Below are 20,183 nucleotides of genomic sequence, written 5' to 3' on the forward strand. Positions count from 1 at the left end.
AGTTTGTCCTTGAAGTAAAGCAATTTAAAGAGTGAAAATTTTTCACTTGAGAAAAATCTACCAGTTTAAGCTGATGAGAGCCAGTTGGATATTTTGTGTAAGTGTCAGCAAAAATCATCAGTAGTCATTGGCAGAGCAAGCTACTTGCAACCATAAATACATCTGAAATTTCCTTTTCTCTTGTCGTTGTGCGTTTTTTCAGGTAGGTTTTTGATTATTGTTATCAGTTCCTGAAGTCCACTATTTCTGTGTGCTACTTTTTCATTGCCTGTGATTTATGTCTGGTGGAAGGGATTGGTCTTCTTTTGTGCTTATTACAGCATGAGCTTTTGACTTTTTATCCAAAGCACTACACATTCAGGGACACTTGAGAGATTGCTGCCCATTTGTTTGCTTTGTATTCTTGCACCCAGCCAAATCAGTCTTGCATGTGTGCCCCAAATTAATTTCATGTTATTCATGTATTCTTTTTTCTCATAAGCATCTTTTGTAAATTTCTTTTGGAATATTTTATCAATTTGCATCCAAGTATTTTTGACATGGTGAGTAAATATTTTGTCTTCCTTGGTCTGGAATGCTTGCGAACAAGTTTCAGTCTGCATCTCATAATCACCTACAGCTGATCACTTTTAATAAGGACCATTATTGCAGAGAAAAGTATCATAACCTTTCCTTTTCATTTTAGACATAAAAGGTGCTGCTGTTCTGTCATGGTCTACTGAGCAAACTTCTCTAAAATAAGAAAACATTTCATTTCATTGGAAGTGGAAGTTCTCAAGAAATTGAAATTGTGGGCTGCCTTGCTCCCAGATGGACTGGCCTCTTTAGTACCATATATAACATTGTGAATCAATTCATTTCTTAAAAGCCTTTCCTTCCTTGGTGGTATTGGTGGAATTTCTTACTTTGGCTGAAAAAAGAAATGTTAGCAGCTCAAGTTTCTTCAGATGCAGAACATTTTTTTGTTGAAGTACAGTGCAATTAGGCTTATGTTTCAAGGTTGGGTGTGGGGCAATGCAGTAGTTATTAGACTGCAGAAATGACTTGGCCTTAGAAAGGGAAAAATGTCTTTGCTGCCACTGGAATTTTGGCAGCCCTTTATGAGCTGTAGGGTATGTAGAGATTATAGCAAATAATGAAACTGGCTGATGAGAATATGAGGTTTTGGACTCCGACAACTTTCTGAGCATAATTGCATTTAATATCCTTCATCAAGGAATTAACAGTCACCTAAGGTTCACAAGATCTGAACCTCCTGTGCTCTGGAATACCCTTCAAAAACAGTCAGTGGATTTTTGCAGTGTTTCAAAGTTCCTGCTGCTGGCCAAGGAATGTTTTCCCATGGTGTATCTGTACATTTACTTTGGAGGCTGACTGCCTTCCCAGGTGCACAGAGCTAACCCTACCCTGTTTTGCAGGTCCTCTTTCAGCTCTGGGTAGGGCAGAGTTCAGAATTCTTCAGGAGGCTGGTGCTGCTGCTCTCCCCAGCCAACGCGTCCCCCAAGCCCTTGGTGTCCCCGGAGCGGCTGCCCCACCACATCCTGTGCGATGTGACCCAGGGCCTACCTCACACCCACGCCGCCTGCTTGGAGGAGCTCAAGAGGAGCTACGAGTTCTATCGCTACTTTGAAACGCAGCATCAGTCGGGCTTGGAATGGCCAGCCAGGACAAAGCCGAAGTCCAGAGAGCTGAACAGTCTCCAGACAGCAGTACGCAGCTTGCAGCTTCATCTCAAGGCACTGCTCAATGAGTAAGTTGACACATAAATTAACAGAATATGCAGAAGGCTTTGGACTTGAAGTTCCTTGGGTTGTCAGCTTGTATCCCCAATTAAAAGCAAAAAAGACAGATGCCTACAGTCTTTGTGATCATAGCCATATCTTTACACAGTATGGGCTCAAACATCCTTGGTTTACTATGGAATCTGATATTTTTCCTGGGTATTCTCTGAGTATCTGGTGAAAATTTGAAGATAAGCAGTGCACTAAGACTGTGCCTTGCATTTGTCACTCCCTTATAAAAAATCTGAAAACATCATTATCTTCCATTGGTTTTGAACATACCAAATGCTTTATAAGGACATTCAGCTCCTTATAAACTACTAGTAAATATCCTTAAAGATTTGTCACTTGGTGAAACAGTTGAGACTCTCCTGCTCCTTCAATCTTACATAAAGGAATTACTATAACAAATGCAGGTGAGTAATGTATCTTGATGTAGAAAAAATTACTTTAATTTTAAAATTTTGGGGCATCTTTGAGGAATTGACTGAGTTAGATTTTAAAACTTGAAGAAAATACCAGTATATTACATTAAATACTTGAAAGAACAGTGAAGTCAAATATTTATTATTACTTACTGCTGTTCATCTCCTCATCACTTAGGGTAATAATTCTTGAGGATGAACTTGAAAAGCTTGTTAGCACTAAGGAGACACCTGAGTTGACAACAGAAGCCCATCAGGTTCTGGAACAAAAACTAAAGTTCATTCAGCCTCATATCCAGGCAAGCAACAGCTGCTGGGAAGAAGCCATTTCTCAGGTGGAAAAAATGAGTGGAAGAAATCCAAAGAAAAAAGGTAAATGTGAGAGATTAATTTAGCAACTAATGGGATACACTTCAGAGATGAAATTGGCGAGTGGATCAAAGTGTTCAGCCTGTGTATCAGAATTTTAGCTGAAGAAGGTCTTACGACCGTACACTTTGAAAAACTATGTCCTTATGTCACAATTTTCACTGCGATGGCTTTGAAGCTTTTGTTTCAGCAAAAAATGCAAACATGTCAACTCAGTCTGTTAGACCTGTGGATTCAGATGGTTATGTGTTCAGGTGTAGACTGATCGTGGCTTTTTGCCTTTGATTGGTGAGTCACCTGTGAAGGGGTAGGATTTGAATGACTCGCCCCCAAGATCTTCATTTATTTACTGCATTGACATTATGCCATTAATTGAAATGATAATGGCATTGTCATGAAACTTTTTTGACAGTCACATTTCCTGGAACATTTTAAATTGTGGAGGACATGTTGAGCATATAATACCCATTTACCGCCTCTCTCAGAGAGAGTGAGCTAATCTTTGGTGTTCTTAAAAGTCTTAGTGAGCAGCATATTCCAACATCTTGTTTGTTGTCTCTCTCCTTAGGGATCTGTACTGCCCATGCTGTTCTTGTGAAGCATAACCAGCTTAAATAATTGAACTTAGGCTCTCCTGACATGGAATTGAACCTGTAATTGCTAATCTTTCTTTTTTCCAGGAGCATTTTTACTGTCCTAGGAAGGCACAGCCCAGCATCTGAAAAATGCTGGTAATGGAGACTGCACTAGGAAAATTGGAGGGAACTTGGGGTATCAGCAAGTTACCTACAGAAATCCAAATCTGAAGTGCACTATGCTCTTAATGATGTATGGGTGGAATATCCAGTAGATGGATAAATATTGCCGTGGGCCTAGAGGCAGGCAGGCCAACCTTGTTCATGCTTATATCAGAACTGGGAGCACTGGGAGGCTTCTTGCAGGCTCTGTGCAGGTCCAGACATGGTATAAACAAACTTCTGTACTTAGCCTGATAGTGCAGTCTTACAGCTTCCCCCCCCAGTGCTGTGTAAAACAGCCTGTGAAGATGTTAGATGTAGCCTGATACATTTGCATGTGCTGACCTGTTGTGTTTTGTTGATGCCCTCCACAACCTGCAGTTCCACTGATCTTTTTTCTCCTTTCCTTAAAAGTTCTTTCTAGACTACACACCAAGTATTTTTAGTTATTTTAGTTTTATTTTTACTTTGTGTATAAATTTCACAGCAGGCATTTTTATTATAACTTGCTTCCTTTTAAAGTTCAGTACAAAAATAACCTTGTGTGTGATCTAGAAGGAAGGGATTGCGTGGGAAATAAAAAATAAAATAATGCTTCACTTTTGCCCACTGATTTTCCTGGAAATGTGCTGGGATTGAACCTCTATTTTGCAACAAGTTTACTGAACTACTCCACAGGAGCTGCTTTAAATTATGCTGGTCATTGAAAACTATTTTTATCTGACAATATTTTACTTTCTTGATATATTTCTAAACCATCCAGCTTCTGTGAGTTGACCTTTTCAAGCTGTACATGAAATCGAGTTCAATTCTTTTGCTGTCTTTCTACAGATTTTAACAGCTGGTCTGTCAGTCATGTTATGTAAATTACTTCAATAAATTGTCTCTTTTTTTCAAAACTTTCTGAAAGCTCTTTGGGAGAAGATACCTTCCTGTTGAAATAATATAGCAGCTCAGCACATCTTTTATGTTTATGCATTATTATCCAAAACTAAATCAGTCTTTTGACAAGACCTTTTTCAAGAACCCCATGGGCTTAGAACATTGTGTCTAAGTGGATGCCAAGCACTTTTGCTCCAGTAGATCTTTAGTTCAACTAACTAGCTCAGCCAGTAGAGCATCTCTATAAAGAGGTGAGTCTTCTTCAGCAAGCGCTACATGCTTCTTGCCCTGAATCATTATGTGTCAGAGCTGGCTTGTTACAGGTACCTTAAACAGCCAAAGCAAAGCCTTTCAGGGTAACAGATGGAACATTCACACCCTCCTGTCAGCCTGTTGTTGATGGTGACACCAGCATGTATCATATATTTTAGCATATGGTTCCTTCAGGGAATGCAATTTGGCTTCTTCCTTTACAGGAGTTGGTGTATTTCTAGAATCAGTGCCTGTACTCACTGATCCTGTCAGGTACAGAGCAGAGCCTCAGAGCAAGTGGGGCTTTAGCTCATTGAAGGGAATTCACCTCTATTTAAATTCCTTGGGCAATGATGGACCTACCTATCATTCATCTACATGTACATCTTTGCTCATTTCCTAGAACTTTCAGCTTCTTCTCTTTATTCTTTCACATTTTTTCATCACTGATAAAACTAATATACCATTTAGACCCTCAACAATTTAAGCATGCAGTAATCTACTGCTAATATTACACAATGGAATGTCCTGTATGGTTAGTTACAGCATTGTATTAATGATCTTTGAAACAATGACCGTCAAACTGTTTAAATTCCATCCTTTTTCCTTTTAAACTGTCTCTATCTTTGCAAATGTACATATCTTTTTTTCGATATTTATAAGAGCAAGGCCCTGGTACTCTGCTGCAATCTCACCATCCCTAAGTGTTCAGTGTATAGATTAGAAATGGAAAATAGGGTTAGGTGGGGCTTGGCCAGGTGATTTAACCCATTTCCCTTCTCAGGGGTAAATTAGTATTTGTGAGTAAATGTTGTTTACCTGTTCCTAAAAAACTCTCTTTAGAGACATTTTCCAGTATTTCCAGGCATCTATTCCGGCACTTAACTCCATTACCAGTAGAATGTTATTGCTGAATTAGAAGTACCTCTTGCTGCAATTTAAAAGCACTGCTTCTGATCCACCCACAATGGAAATCCATTTCCTCTTGATGGCTCTTACATTCTTGAAGACGATTATTATGTTTCTTTCTGTCTTCTCTACATTACTCTCAGCTCTTCCCTGATGACTATACTTTATTTAGTCCTCTGATTATTTCCAGTGTTTTCCTCTATACTCCCTGTAGTTGGCCCACTGTATTATTGAATGAAGGGGCCCCAGACTGGGCACTGTGTTCCATCCACAGCCTGATCAGTGCCAGAGTAGAAATACTATTTCATGTGCCTAACAGTCAGTGCTGTTGCTTGTATGTCCTGGTTTGTAGTGTAGCTTTTTGCTTGCAGCAGAATAGAGTTGATGGTGAGGCTCCTCACCTCTTTCTCAGTGGTGCTTCCCAGTCAGTTGTGATGTATTTGTGCACTTGGCTATTCCAAAGCACAAAAATTTGCAGCCACTGTCACCAAACTGCTGGATCAAATGCATTTCAGCCTGGCTTGTCTCTCTGATTTTCCAGTGTTATTTTTTATTCTAATGGTGCCCTTCAGTGTTCTTGCAGATTATCCCCATATCAGCAGATTTAATGAGATGTAACACTTTTATTTCCCCCATTGGAAATAATAGAGAGTATTGGACCTGAGACAAATCCTCACTCAATGTATTCTGGTCTGAAAATGGTAACCATGCTGTGGTGATCCAAGAGGCTGTTCTGTGCACCTAATAGCAACTTTTCCTGGCCTATGCATTTTGCTTATGAGAATGTCAGGACACCATGTCAAAAGTCCTACTGAAAACAAAATGCAGAACATTTTTGGTTCTTTCTAAACATAAGGCCTATTACTGCATTGAAAAATTAACATCTTCTATTTTCAACAAATCCACACTGGCTGTTACTTGTCTCCCTGCTACCTCACAAATATCTTCCTTAATTATTTCTTCCAATATTTTCCAGTTATTTGAAGATGTTTTAGCTATAATTTTTTTTTTTTAAACTTGTGAAGAAAGTCTCTTCTCTGGTTTTACTGATTTTGCTTGCAATCTGCAGGTTTTCAAAGCCTATAAAATTTCTGAGGTTTCAATGTTAGTTCCACCATTAGTGGGAGTGTTTCGGCACAAGTTCCATTGGACCCAGCTTCTGTCAAAACAGCCAAGTTATTTAAGTGCTCTCTAACAGTGTTTCAGTGTAACCTAACCAGCCTTCTCACTGTTTTTTTATGTATGCAAATCCTTCTTATGAAAATACCTGGACCCTGCCTGAGGGAGTCAGAAACATCTTCCAATTTTCAATTTTTTTTTTTAAATCCCTTTTCTTCTTTCCCCTAAAGGCAAAATTGAAGTTTCCTGTGACAACCTGCAGCATACTACAGTACCTTTAACACAGCCTGCCATATACATAGAAAACAAAGATCCAATCCCTGAAGAGCAGGTAAAAAAAAAAGAAAAGGATAATTTAAAATAGTAACTGGGGATTATTTGCTGTATCCATTCTTTTTTTCAGTTGCTTGTGCAGTGACCTTGTTGTCTTGCCAAGATAGACAAGTAAGTGGCCAGTGCCACTTCAAAATTGGACTTGTAGAAAAAAATTGTGTATATTCCTTTTGCTGTTCCATGGGGAGGTATTCCCCATCCTGGAAAAAAGAGCACTAGTATTCATTTCTTGTAAATATCATTAGAAAGTGAGTGACTAAAGGAGAGCAGCAACACAAGTCAGAGTAATAAATAAAAAACTGAGAATTGCTAAAAGGCAGTATATGAAATAGAGTCCTATTTGCATATTGCTGGATAAACTGACACAGCTGCAAAATGACAAGCTCGAGCACAAACCGTCCTGCCTTCAGTTTGCTTAGTCTCTGCATTTTTGGATACCTTTTTACTGTAACAGTAAACAATTTTGTATTGTTTGAGGAACTCCTGGGTGATGGTTGGGCTGTCTTGAAGAGAGGCAGGCCTCCTCCATCCCAGAACTGAGAGCAGATGCATTCTGAAAGCACACTGAACACCTGTGTTCTGCTCTGTCCCTCCCTTGCTTCTCCCCCACATATATTCCCTCTAGATGTTTTTCCATATCAAAAAGATGGGACTAATTGCTTTACTGGTTATTTGTTACAACATAAATGCTGCTCTGGTTTTTTTATGCTTGTGATCCAATACATTTAAAATTGGAGGAAAAGTTTGCTATTCTCTATATCCTCTTAATAAGGATTTACATATGTTAGGTTAGCAAGATGCCTGACTACCAAGAATTGATTATGGTGTAAATTTAAAAAAAATAAACCCACATCATCATTGCTTATTTCCACCTGTAATTATGGAGAAATGGACTCCCATTTTCAAGGTATATCCCTTGATCCTACTTGTGTATGAAGGTAAATCTCTTTAACCTTCAATGAGTGGGCTTGCTCCAAAATCATACAGATTATCACCGAGAGCAGTGTCAGATCCACTGGCTCTGCTCAAACAGGGCTCCGTCCTATTACTGTGGTTGGCTTGTGTTGACACTACTTGATCATGAATCAGACTGTAGGATTGACGAGGATGATCAAGAGTTTCCTTCTTTCTTTCTTTCTTTAGGAACTGGAAGCATATGTTGATTATTCAGATACAGATAATGAATATAAAAGGGAAGATTTTTACTGCTTTTCCCAAGAAGAAATAGAGAGACAAGAGCGAGAGAGACAGGAATCTAAGAGGGTGTTACAAGAATTGAAATCTGTACTGGGATTTAAAGCTTCAGAAATTGAAAGACAGAAGTGGAAACAGCTACTATTCAGTGAACATGGTAAGCATTTCTTTAGAAAATTAATTCCTTCCTTAGAAAATATAGGTGTCTGTTTGTCATGAATTTCAGATTATGTTAGAATTCAGACAGTGCTTAGCTGTAGTAGTGTCTTTGATAGAGCTGTGTGGTCTTAGTTTGTCATTCCATCTCTTTATATTTTAGCAATCATTTTACTATATATTGAAAAGAACTTGGATAAATGGGAATTTGGCTTTAAGCAAAACACTTGAGCTAAAATACTAAACACACAAGAATATTAAGACAGCATAAAAAGAGTTGTCAGGCTATAAACCATGCAGATTGAACTGACTTTCTTTCATGGCTTTCCAGTAAATATGAATTTTTATCAGGGTGCATAAATAAATTACTTTTCAGAATTTAAAGAAACCACCAGAAATTATCCCAGACATACAGAAGTATATAGGTTAAAATGAAGAGCTATTCTTTGAAATATTAGAGGCTCATAAAAGAATAAAACTGGCTTTTGTTTCCATGGGAGAGTGAATGCAGAACATCTTCACAAACCCCCCCCCCTTCAAAACCATCTAAGAAGAAGAGTTCTTTCAAACTAGCCTTTACTAACTCTGAGGGCTGCTGGGTAGCTCCATCCACTTGCACTTGAAAAGAGGAATATGAAAATTTCTCTTGCCTCAACAAGACAGTTTGTCTGTTACAGCAATAAGACTGGATACAACTTGATTCCTCCCACTGCTTGAGCTATTTGATTTGCTGTCTTTTAAATTGGCAGTAGTTTTTTAAATTTTTTTATTTTTATTTCTTCCTCTTAAAGACAGGTTAGGAAAAGCTCCTAAAAAGTTCTGTGTTCTATTTTATGAAAAACAATCCTCAAGACTGGCACCATATCCAAGGATTCTGCCTCTGCCAGTGTCTACCAGAAAAAAGACCATGGATTGCAATTTTTCAGTAATTTACTGGGAACACAAAGTAACAGACCATACCTATTTATGAGACTGTCTCTTTTGACATAAAACCATAAAAAATATCTGTTCTTTATAACTTTGTTCTTTAACTCCATTAAGCTACAACTGCAGTAAAGGAGATCACTTGACCATTGGTACTGTTTTTCTTCTTGTTTTTCTTATTGTTTTTCTTCTGAGACATCAGATTGCACCAGAGTCTGCTCTGGAGTAGGATTTCTGTATTATCCCTCTGGTGTTAGATACAACATCACACAACTCTTCACATAAATCTCTTAAAAGTCTTCCCTAACTGTTGGAGGAAGAAAGGATCCTACCTCCAGTTCAAGCCTTGACTGACTTCGTGACTCCTGCAGGAAGAGTTCTTGTCAGGAGAATTTGCCTAGGATATTTCCTTAAGTTAGCAGCTGATACTTGGCCAGATCAGCATATCCTCAGGCCATCTGTGGCCATAGCTGGAAAGAGTCAGCTGACTCCTGTAGTTTGTAGTAACTGTTCACCAGAAAGCCTTTGTGGCTCATGTTGGTTCCTTTTCCTTTCCATGTATAGATATTACATTGGTTTAGGATTAGAGATAAAATGGTGAGGAGGGAAGAAAGTATGATTTTCTCCAGCTGCATGGGACTAAACATGAGAGCAGTTCATGAAAGTAATTAATATTGTCTCCTTTTGGCTCAGGTTGTGTGTGTCTAATCTGACAGACTGATACGGACACCAGATATAACATCTTCTACTCTTTTTTAAGGAAATCCTTCAATATTTCTTCAAAAGAAACACAAGTCAGTAAATATGATGTAATGGACCCTGGCATAATATGGTTTAATTTATCCATACACAAGTCAGTCCTTAAAGAGACATTTTTATGATCTTTGCACATTTCTGACTTGCCTTATCTCAAAGGTTTAAACCCAGAAAGCTTCATATTCTTGTCTCCATTGGCCCAAGCCAATGATACTACTTTTCCATAGTCCTCTTGAATCTTGCTTTTACAGGACAATCAAATTCCAGAAGTCCTGTATTTTCCTTACTTGCGATTATTGTGGAAAAAGATCCTGAAATATTCAAAGACTTTAATCTGTTAGTCAAGGCACCCAGCTAGCCATTACGACTTGTCCTAATGAGGACATCAGCATTTTTGGTTTGTTTAAGCAGGGGCTGGTGAGGGTTTCCACATAAGAGGCCAGCTACTAACAAGTTGATATGTCTCAAGAACACAGCATGAAGTCAATTGGTGATGATAGGTTGGATTCCGGAAGGAAAAAATACCATCTTAGCAGAGCACTAGACTAAAGCAAGTTTTCCAAGGCCCAGTACCACGTTAATAGTTCTTACAGGCTGGGTAGTAGGTAGTTCATAGGAGTGCAGGTAAGCTTATGTTCCTGGTCCTTTGGCCTCCTGTTGGGCCACTAAATGGAAGTGCTTTTGAAAAGGTCTGCTAAGTTGTTAGTGGCTTTGTTTCCATTTGTCAGACAGTGTAAAACAGCTTTCTTCTGGTGCAAAATCACTTCTAGCCTTTCCCTAACCTCTCCCTGCAAAAAAGTTCTGTCAGTGGTTGTGTTGTATCCAGCTGTTTCCCCTTCTCCCACCTTGTCCATAAGCAGTTGATATATAGCTATTTATCAGACTTGGAAAGCCATGCTCTCAAAACAGATGAATTTCACCCTGTTTATTAACTTGTCAACTCCACAAATTGGCCAGCTACCAATCTCAAGTACCTATTTTTGGAGAATTTTTGCCTTTCAAAGTATTCTTTGGAGGAAGGAGGCAAGAAGTTTGCTCCCAAATAAGATTACTGTGCATATTCCTGTCTCTTCAAAGAAATGGGCAGAAATAAGTAGCAGCATATTTTTTACGGGACAGGTAAAGAACTGCCCCACAAACAACTGAGATGAGTCTGGTGCAGTGCTCCTTTAGTATGTAAGCCTTTAAAGCAAACAGTACAATACACATTCAACTCCACAGTCTTTCAGTGTGCTATGACAGTAACTATCAATGTGACAACCATAATGATGTGCCTGCATTCAGCTAGCTAAAATGAATATTTCTGAAATAGGATGCGGTTGAAAAATCCTAATACCGTAAATTTTGTTTCCCGTTAAAAGTTTGTGTATTCCCAGAGTTATTTTCATCTCTGCTTACAGGGGTAAAGTCAGAATGGAATTAGAAAGGGAAATGCAACTTGGGAATCTGCTGTTGCCGCTCTCATTTATGTTCGTGCTGCTGCTATAATGGAGCTGCTGCAGTTTAGGGAATCTGTTACTTGGAAATGGACATTATATCGTTTTCTTAAAACGAAAGACGTCTGTTCTTCAAGGAGTGATTGTACCGAGTTACACTAACCCTTAACACTGGGAGGAGAGACTTCCTGGCAAGCATCCCGTTGCTGGCAATGGGACTCGCTGCTGCTACTAACTTCAAGAGAGGCTAAATTAAACCACACTTTATTTGTGAGGACACCTGACCTGACTGTGTGAATACGTGTTGTATTTGTATGTTGTGGTGTATGAGATCAGATATTGCCTATAAGGACTTTCTCATGTACCAGCTGTCTTTAATGGACTAGGTAAACTTATTCACAAGAAGACATTTAAATCTGTTTGCAGTAGAGTAGTTTTACTTGGGTTTTGCTTTGACACTGAACACATCCTCTGTGTTTGATGGTGGCTTTAAACCATCAATTTTGTGCTGTCTCTTCACATCACAGATTTTAAGGAATAGTTATAAGTACTTGTCACATTTTGCTCAGCTTTGTGATTAGAAAACACTTTTATTTTAAGTTCTGGAGTGGGTTGTGTTTCTGTTGTTTTGGGATTTTTTAAAGTAATTTTGACCCTTATAATCTTGCATCTTTTCAGGCAAATAAATTATTTATATATAGCAGCTTGCTTTTAGTTATCATTTAATTTTTTCCCCCTTTTTAAGCTGCAGTGAAACCCTTGTCTCCTGTAGAACCACTGAAGCTACTAAATAATGTGGAATCACATATGAATTCAGATACAGAAAAGCAGGACTGCATCCAAAGTTGTGAAAAATCTGAAGAAAAAGACTCTAATCCAGAACTGAATGCTGCTGATAAAAGCAGGACAGAATATTTGTATGAAGATCCTGAGATGGAGAAAAACAAAGACAGTACTGCAGATGAAGATGTTTCTATGGGGGCTGAAAAAAGAATGTATTATCAGTGTGAAGGGGAAGCTGAAGAACTCAAGCCAAGCAGTGTGGATGCAGTAGAGGCTTCACAACCTCCCTCTAAGGATGCATTACATTCAAAAATCAAGGATAGGCTGGCCCAGCTCCACATATCAACAGATTTTAACTTCACATCTGGTCTGGCTGCACAAGTTGCTGCCAGGTCTTTCACTTTTACTACAATGCAGGAAGAGACTTTTGGAGATGATGGGGAAGAGGAAGAAGAGGAGGAAGAAAAGACACAAGAGACTGAAGACCTTGTGGAAAACTGTGAGAATGGAGAGAGGGGCTCTGAAAGTGAAGGAAAATTATAAGTCTGAGCAGAACTTCATTAAACCAACAGCAGGCAATTTGATGGGAAAAAAACTATGGTGGGGGGTTGAAGTTGAAAATATTGGATGGAAAAAAAAGGAGACCTAAATATAATACATCATGTTCCCTAAGACTGATACACTAGGATTTCTAAATATATTGAAAATTTGCAGGTAAGAGAAGTTTAGGCTGCATCCAAGAAATAGATGGCTGTTCCCCTTTTAAGATCCTAGTGATGGGGGTTGGAATTTACCTTTGTGTTTTCTGTTTTATTTATTTATATTTTAACATATTGTTTTTTGTTTCTAAAAAGAAGGAAAAACAATGTTTTGATTTACAACAGACTCCATTTTTTTGCTCTTTGATTCTTTTGTCATGGTATCAACGTTGGTTCCAACAAAAAAGCCAGGACATTTCTTTTGGAAGAACCTGAACTGTTCCCTGTGATCTTCCCTCACCACTTTTGTTTCACTTCTTGTGTCTGCAGCGTGTTGGCTAAGCCACGATAGGCATTTGTGATTCTGGAACTAGTGATGTGGCACCCAGCTAAAACATAGGATTTTAAATAAAAACTTGAAAGAGCTAGTATGTGATGTGTCCTGGGGTATGGGGCTGAAATAGTATAAAGTTAGTCATGCTTCATATTAAGGTTTATTTAGAATTTTATGAAGGGTTAATAAATGATTTCTTTAAGTTGTAATTCATGTTAGAGAAATGTGTTGTAAGTAAATTTTAGGGAAGGTTATAAGCACACCAGTAGAAAGTACTATAGACAGCTAGAAGCTATCTGCTGGATTGACAGAGATGAGAAGAACACCTATTTATTAAGCCAGCTATTAATTATTTGTTAACCTTTTGTAAATTGAACCTTAACGTAATTGTTTGATTTGATACAATGATCGATTGTACATTTTTGCTTATGTCCCGAAGTAATTTTCTTAACAGAAATTATCTGAGAGCTTAACAACATGCAGTATTTTGTTTGAACACTGTACTTGCTTTTCTCTAATGCTCTTTCACTTTTCCTTAGATGACAACTTTAACCTGCAGGATTAAGAATCCATGAGAGAACTACAGTTGTGTATTTTGTTTCTTGTAACTTAGTTAACTGATGATGAAGTCTGGATGTTTGGTATGAGGTTATGCGAGTTGCTTTTTTTCTCTGTGGTGGTGTTACAAGGAGCAGGAAATTGATGCTCACCTCACAGAGGAGCTGAATAATGGTTTCATTGCCCTCTCTTCCTTTTGCTCAGTGACACAAAATGAAGTAAAGTTCCCATGTCTCTAATGGCAAGAGCACCACTTCTTTGTGTGGAATACTCTACTTGGACCTGGATACACTTCCAGGACAAAACACTACATCAGTTACTTAGAGTATTTATTGGGTTTACAGATTCTATAGAGTAAAGGGTTTTTTAGATGCTGGTGGTGCAGAGCAATATCTTTCCTAGGATGCTGTCATGGGAAGTGGAGAAGGTACTGCAGGTCAGCAGATTAGGGTGGAACTCTTGACGAGTGTTTTCTTTCTTTCAACAAGTGCTTTCTTTCAACCTCTCTGTCCTCTATTAGTGATTTTGCATGAACACTGTGAAATATGTGGACTTTTTCACAGATGGTAAAGAGGGAAATATCAATTGATAGGGAAGGGAGTATGACTTACAATGTTCTTTCACTGTATGATGCCTGTCTTCTCCCTCACACACCGGTTTTGGGAAGAGAATGTTTTGCCGTTTTTCATTGACCAGTAACACTGTGTTCTGTGCCCTTTATTTTGTGTATGTGACTGGAAGCTGAGTGGCTGATGTCTTGAGGAGGTTGTAGAAAAAAATCAGATGCTTTTCATAGTGTATTCAGAAGATAAGCCTTCTCTTAGTGGTAGAGTATATTCTTCTGTAACCTGTAAAGATTAGGCTAAGATGATGAAACACTTTTATTTTCTCTGTGGTAAGCAATTTTTTTTACCAAGTCTAGAACAGCTGCTTTGGATAGATTGTGTTTGAAGCATTGGCCATGCTTCTGAAAAAGTAGTCTTCCTCATTCTTGACTTGAGATCCTTGAGTTCACAAAGTGCCCAGATATTTTTTGTTCCTAGATAATTGTTCTGACAGCCTAAATGTATCTTCCATTAATATTTTTCCATGAACTCATCCACCATCATCTCACGGTCTGATATTGTGTATCCCAGAAAGGGTACTCCTGAACTTTTTCTATGGGATCCAAATAATAGTTTAAAGCGTGTATGGCTATGATACCAACTTGGAAAGATGATCAGATTTAGGATATGAAATATCACTGTGCTCAGTTTTAGATGAAGTCAGTAGTAGCCTGAGTTGCATTGGTACTGAAATTGGTGACAGATCTCACATTTATAAAAGCTGCTATCACTTTATTCCTTTGCTGCAGGCCTTAGTAAAAATCCTGGAGAATCTTCTGTGGTGGCTCACTTGGGACCTAATTTTATCATCGGCTGGTCTTGGTAATGAAACTGGCCTAAAAAACCTCATCCATCATGCGTTGTTCATTTTCATCCATCAGCTGTGTCAGCACGGGTTTTTGTGGCCATGTTATAAACCAGTTCATGAGTCCGCCTGGGTCAAAAATTCACCCTCTTTAGGCCTTTTTGCTTTTCACCATTCTTACTGCAGCGATGCAGTAACAGCAGCTATCTCCAAACAGCTGTATCAGCATGTACCATGTTGCTGGCCTGAGACTCAGGATTGCCCATGTCTACATTATTGCCAAAGATGGGTAGTGTGAAATTACAGCTTTGACATTAGACGTGGCTATGCTCAACAATGACTTTTTGGAGGAAGTCCTGATCCTACTTTGAACAAACTGATTTTCTACAAGCAATTTAACTGATTTTCATGGTCTTACTTAATGCAGTATTAGAAGTTGCCGCGTATGAACACCTGGACTCACGTGTTTTCTCTGCCTCTCATCACCTCTGTACAAAACAGCCATCAGGTCATTTATTTTGATCTATTTAATATTCTTCTTGAAGAAAAGATATTGCTAACAGAGGACACAGCTCAAAGCCTGACTTCTCTTGATTTGATAACCAGGTTCCATCTATGTATGTCATACACTCTGTTATGATCCCAATTTCCTCATAATTATATCATTTGAAATGACTATATATACATGCTGTAGGTTCCTTCAAGAACCTGACAGATCTTTTGGCATAATTTATTGCTGCATTTAAAATAATGTTTATGAACACACTGAAGTGTGCATTAGCTCTAATGAGTTGTCTTAATATATTGAGCATGTCAAGGTCTGAGTGCTGTTCTGTGTTCTTTGGCTCGTTACCCGAGATAGGGATTTTTGTGAAAACAGAACATTTGCTTCTTAGAGCTTTGTAACTTTTGGAAACATTTAGCAGGAAGTCCATACTAAATTATGGGTTATGATGAGGAATATCAGCAGCCAAAATCCTTTGTGAAGAGCAGAGCTAACAATAAATGCATTTTCCCTATCCCATTTCCAATTAGCAGTTCTGTGAAGTAGAAACAAGTAATTATATAGGGTTAAATAATTTCTTCTCCTTCTGTCCTACCTGGAAAGCACTCCAAAGACAATATTTGCTTCTTGGATTGGATTGCAATCTAACACTACATCTTTTATATCGCTTCACTTCACAGCTAAAGATCTAGGTAAAGGCTTAAATCTAGGCAAAGATCTGTGAGAAGAAGGTAACTTGTCCCTGTTGTTAAGTGTATGTATTCATGACAGAAATTAAACAGTTGTGTCATGGAAGCAAATGTAGAGACTTACAGATAATAGAGCATCTTTCAAATGCAATTAAATGTGCCTCTGTCAACTACAGGCAAGATTTGCAAATGTGAAGGCTTCTGCCATCAGTCATAGCAATGAGACAGTTTTACTCCCAGCAGAGGATTGCTGGACATCACTGAATCTTGCACATAGTTTTCTAAATGCAAGATGGAAACACGTAGAGTAGCCAGTTTTATTGAGATTTCAGACTTCGTCCCAAGCACACCTGTCTCTGTGTGACTGTTTGTTACAATATTAGAAATTTTATGTTTCTCAGAAGTGTAAAATTTGCAACTTTCTCATTAATTTGTTTGGTAATAAAAAACCAGTTATATGGTGGACTGTGTGGGGTTGTTGCCCACACTGAATTTTGTAATCTTGTAGGTTACCCCTTTCTTCTTTTTTTCCTTTTTTTTTTTTACAGGAACAAGAGGACAAGTACACTAAACTGCCCTTGTCCTTTAAACTATTTAATGAAGGGCAGCTGTTGTCCTGCAAGTGGCTTGTTACCAGGGCTAATTGCTTTTTAGAATTAACAGGGTTTCATACTGTCTCGTCTGAAAAAGCAAGCAGAGTGTGAGAATGGCACTTGGTCAGTGTAAAGGGCCAGGCTGCTCTGGGATCTTGTCTGTGACAGGGACTAATAGCAGATGCTGAGGGAAGAGTATTGTGCAGTGATACTTCTCCAGGCTATTCCTCAGCAATTTGTGGCTCAGGGACTTCTTCACCCAGTGGTGATGGCTGTCAGATTCACAGGTTCTGATGGAATCCTTTTCCATAAAATTGCTCAGCCTCATGTTTGGTCAATTATTCCTGGTTCCAATGCCAGTATGTGGCCATCTTTGCATCATCATTACCGTCTTGTACACACAAGAAGATTTGTCAATAAACTTTCTTGATTTTCCACTTTCTTCAGTCCTTCTGCAGAGGTCATGTTTTCTGCCTTTTGTTTGCTTTCCTTAGAAATCTCTCCAGTTTTTGAAGTACAGTGACAAAAGTGTGGTGCAGTACTCCAGACTAACCTCAGTACTCAGTATGGAGTACAGAGTAATAATCACCTCCCATAAAACACTGAAGCCTTCAAATATATTTTAGTCCATATAGAAAGAAAAATCTTTTCAGATCTTTTACCCCTAGCTATTAGGATGGCAAATGAAAATATTTGGTCTGATGTAGGAGAAATATTTATTCACTGTCAGTGGGATTTGGCTGGACAGTGTTTTTCTTTACTAACAAAACAAAAAGTTGTTAAATCAAAATGATCTTCCAACAGCTGCCACCTGGTCTAACACAAACTAAAGATGCCAAACAACACTTGTTAAAACTTCAGCTTGACTTTTCAGAGCTTTTTTTGGTCTCTGATGAATAAGCATGTATTGCAAAATTTATTATCACACAAGAAACATGGCAGTGGATATAGGGATATCAGAGATCAAACTGAAGGCCTCTGTGGCTACTTTTTTAAATGCTTGGTGGTGTGCTTTATTCATTTTCTCATTATATTTAATTCCTTCCTGTGTATGTTTTTATTTTGTCACCTTGGATTTTAAATGCTAAAAAATACATTTGATTATTCAACTTGGAAATTTGTGCAGAAATCAGGTAAGTGGTAGTGGTAGTTGTAAGTGTGATAGGACAGGGTCATAGCTAGGGGTGAAATCTACTTCCCATGAACTTTGCTTTGTAGATGGATAAAGCAATCTGGCTTGAGCTACAGCTGGATATGAAACTGTTCTCGATGTGCTGCCTCCCCTCACACCGCCATGGCTCAGGTTATTGGCAGGTTATCAGAACACCATTTGGCTCAACAGGGTGAGCGCACTGTTAGCCCACGTTACACTTTCTGAATTGAACACAGGATTCTGAAGAAGTGACTGCAATTTAGTAGATAAGGAAAAAGTTTCTCTGTTAAAAGTGGCTTATTTTAAAAGGGTTGCATGGCACCAAAACTTGAATACTTTCATGTGATCAGCATATTTTGATCCTTGTACCTTTTCAGCTTTAAATCTTAAAAGGCCTCATGGACTGTGCTTTAGGGGATGCAGTTCTATGGCAGCTTAAATCACTTCATGGCCATGAAATCCCAGTCCTTCGTCTAGGCTGGCTTTTGTAACCACTTAGTGATTTAGGATATGGATAGGACTGAAAGTGCATCAGTGCTTTAACTTGCAGCTGGCTTCCTCAATCATAATGAGGATGATGCCAGTCATTATTTTCCTCATTCATTTTGATTCCTTTTGTTGTTGTTGTTGTTGTTCTTGAGGCCTAGGCTGCCCAAGACCATTTGTGTCTTATTCCCCAAAGTTTCTAGGAACTGTTTGTGATACTGCCAGTGAAACTGAAATTATTGTGCATGATTTTTTCTACTTACTGATTTCACCCTTCTGGACCCTCTGGCACCCATGGTCCTTTCCCTTTATTACCACTCTTTAAGAGGTTCAGATTTTAAAATAACACACAAATTCTTTTTACATGTATTTGTAGCAGGAATGACTAGATCTAGAGTTGTGTACTGACTTTCTCACTTGACTTGAGAACTGAAACGGAAGGTGGACACCGTAATGGGCAGCATAGAGTCAGAAGAGAAATAATAATGTATAGCAGCTCAAATTTATACCACACTCTTGGTGTATATTGGCTCTTTTAAGTAATTCTGGCTTACTGAAAAGCATTTTAAAGTTGCATTTTAAAAATAACTGCAATTCTAGTACAAGGTGCCAAAATAAGTGTCATTAGTTGGCTTGATTTGTGCTCAAATCTTAATATTTAAAGATTGCTTCCTGACCTTCTCCAGCTGCATGGATGAGAACTGAAAATAATCTCAGATTTCCAAAAGAGAGAGTGACCAATCCTTTCCGTTACTTTGTGCTATTAAAGAAAGGTCCATTCCTAAACAAACGAAAAGAGAAACATCAGTGCTTAATATCTTCAGTAGCCATTACTGACAGAGAATCATTCATTTGATCTCAAGAGAAGCACCATAAACGCAGGCTATTTATAATGCTTGATATCTGTGTTTCAATAATAATAATAATAATAATAATAATAATAATAATAATAGGCTTTAACTGTGTTATGGGATAAAAGCCAGAAATCTACAAACTGTCCTGTAGATCTTTCATCCAAAGGCACAGCTGGTGAAATTTAAACAAGTTCCTGTTGGCTGTTCCTGCACTGCTCAGTATGACATTGTACTCCAAGTTTTTCATGTCCCAGCGTGGGCGTTCATGGGTGGTCTGCAGGCACCTGTGTGTTTGAGGTCTGCAAAGCTTGCAGTGATCACGGAACAGTGCTGAGTGAAACCTAAATGGGAACAGGATGCTTCACAAGCATTTTGCATTTATTGTCTGTCTTTGTCTAGTGCAGCATCCTTGCCATATGCAATCCCACTTGTGAACTTTTTCCTTCCCACCTTTCCTTTTCATAAGCCACACAAACCAATTGGGGAGGATTTTATAGTTTGTTTTTCACCTATGGGGCTATCTGTAATGCACCAGGTAGATTATCCCCAACAGAAACTTAAACATTAGTGGCCAAACTGCAAAAGATGGGGCCTGGGCTGGAGAAGCTCTTCTGGTTTGACCACTTCTGGGAAGGGTTCTCCTGAGGTGGGTGACCACAGGAGTGCTGAGCTAGCTGCAATGACTCTGCAGGTGTCTTTCAAAGCTCCAGTTTTTACTAGGTCTGTCCTTTTCTCCAGTGGTCTCTCTTTTCCCTTGTAGCAGCCTTCAGCTCTCTTCCAGCATTGTGTTGTCAGCTGCTGAGGAATTTGGCCACTTTTTTCCTTCATTTCTGAGGCCTTTGTCTAA

General features: G+C 38.6%; 1 protein-coding gene across 4 annotated transcripts in view; it reads left to right on the top strand.

Moving 5' to 3' along the window:
• Positions 1 to 13,185, top strand: part of VEZT (vezatin, adherens junctions transmembrane protein) — a 50,197-nt gene extending 37,012 nt beyond the window's left edge. For 2 of the 4 annotated variants that reach the window (XM_069000334.1, XM_069000336.1), the window contains exons 8-12: positions 1,419 to 1,750; positions 2,385 to 2,578; positions 6,705 to 6,805; positions 7,951 to 8,158; positions 12,019 to 13,185. In XM_069000334.1, coding sequence (XP_068856435.1) covers positions 1,419 to 1,750; positions 2,385 to 2,578; positions 6,705 to 6,805; positions 7,951 to 8,158; positions 12,019 to 12,599 — 1,416 coding nt within the window. In that variant the 3' untranslated portion in view covers positions 12,600 to 13,185. The other 2 variants (XM_069000343.1, XM_069000352.1) reach the window with 1 other exon arrangement.
• Positions 13,186 to 20,183: the final 6,998 nt, after the last annotated feature.

This window comes from Aphelocoma coerulescens, chromosome 1A (assembly GCF_041296385.1).
Source record: "Aphelocoma coerulescens isolate FSJ_1873_10779 chromosome 1A, UR_Acoe_1.0, whole genome shotgun sequence".
Lineage (NCBI taxonomy): Eukaryota > Metazoa > Chordata > Aves > Passeriformes > Corvidae > Aphelocoma > Aphelocoma coerulescens.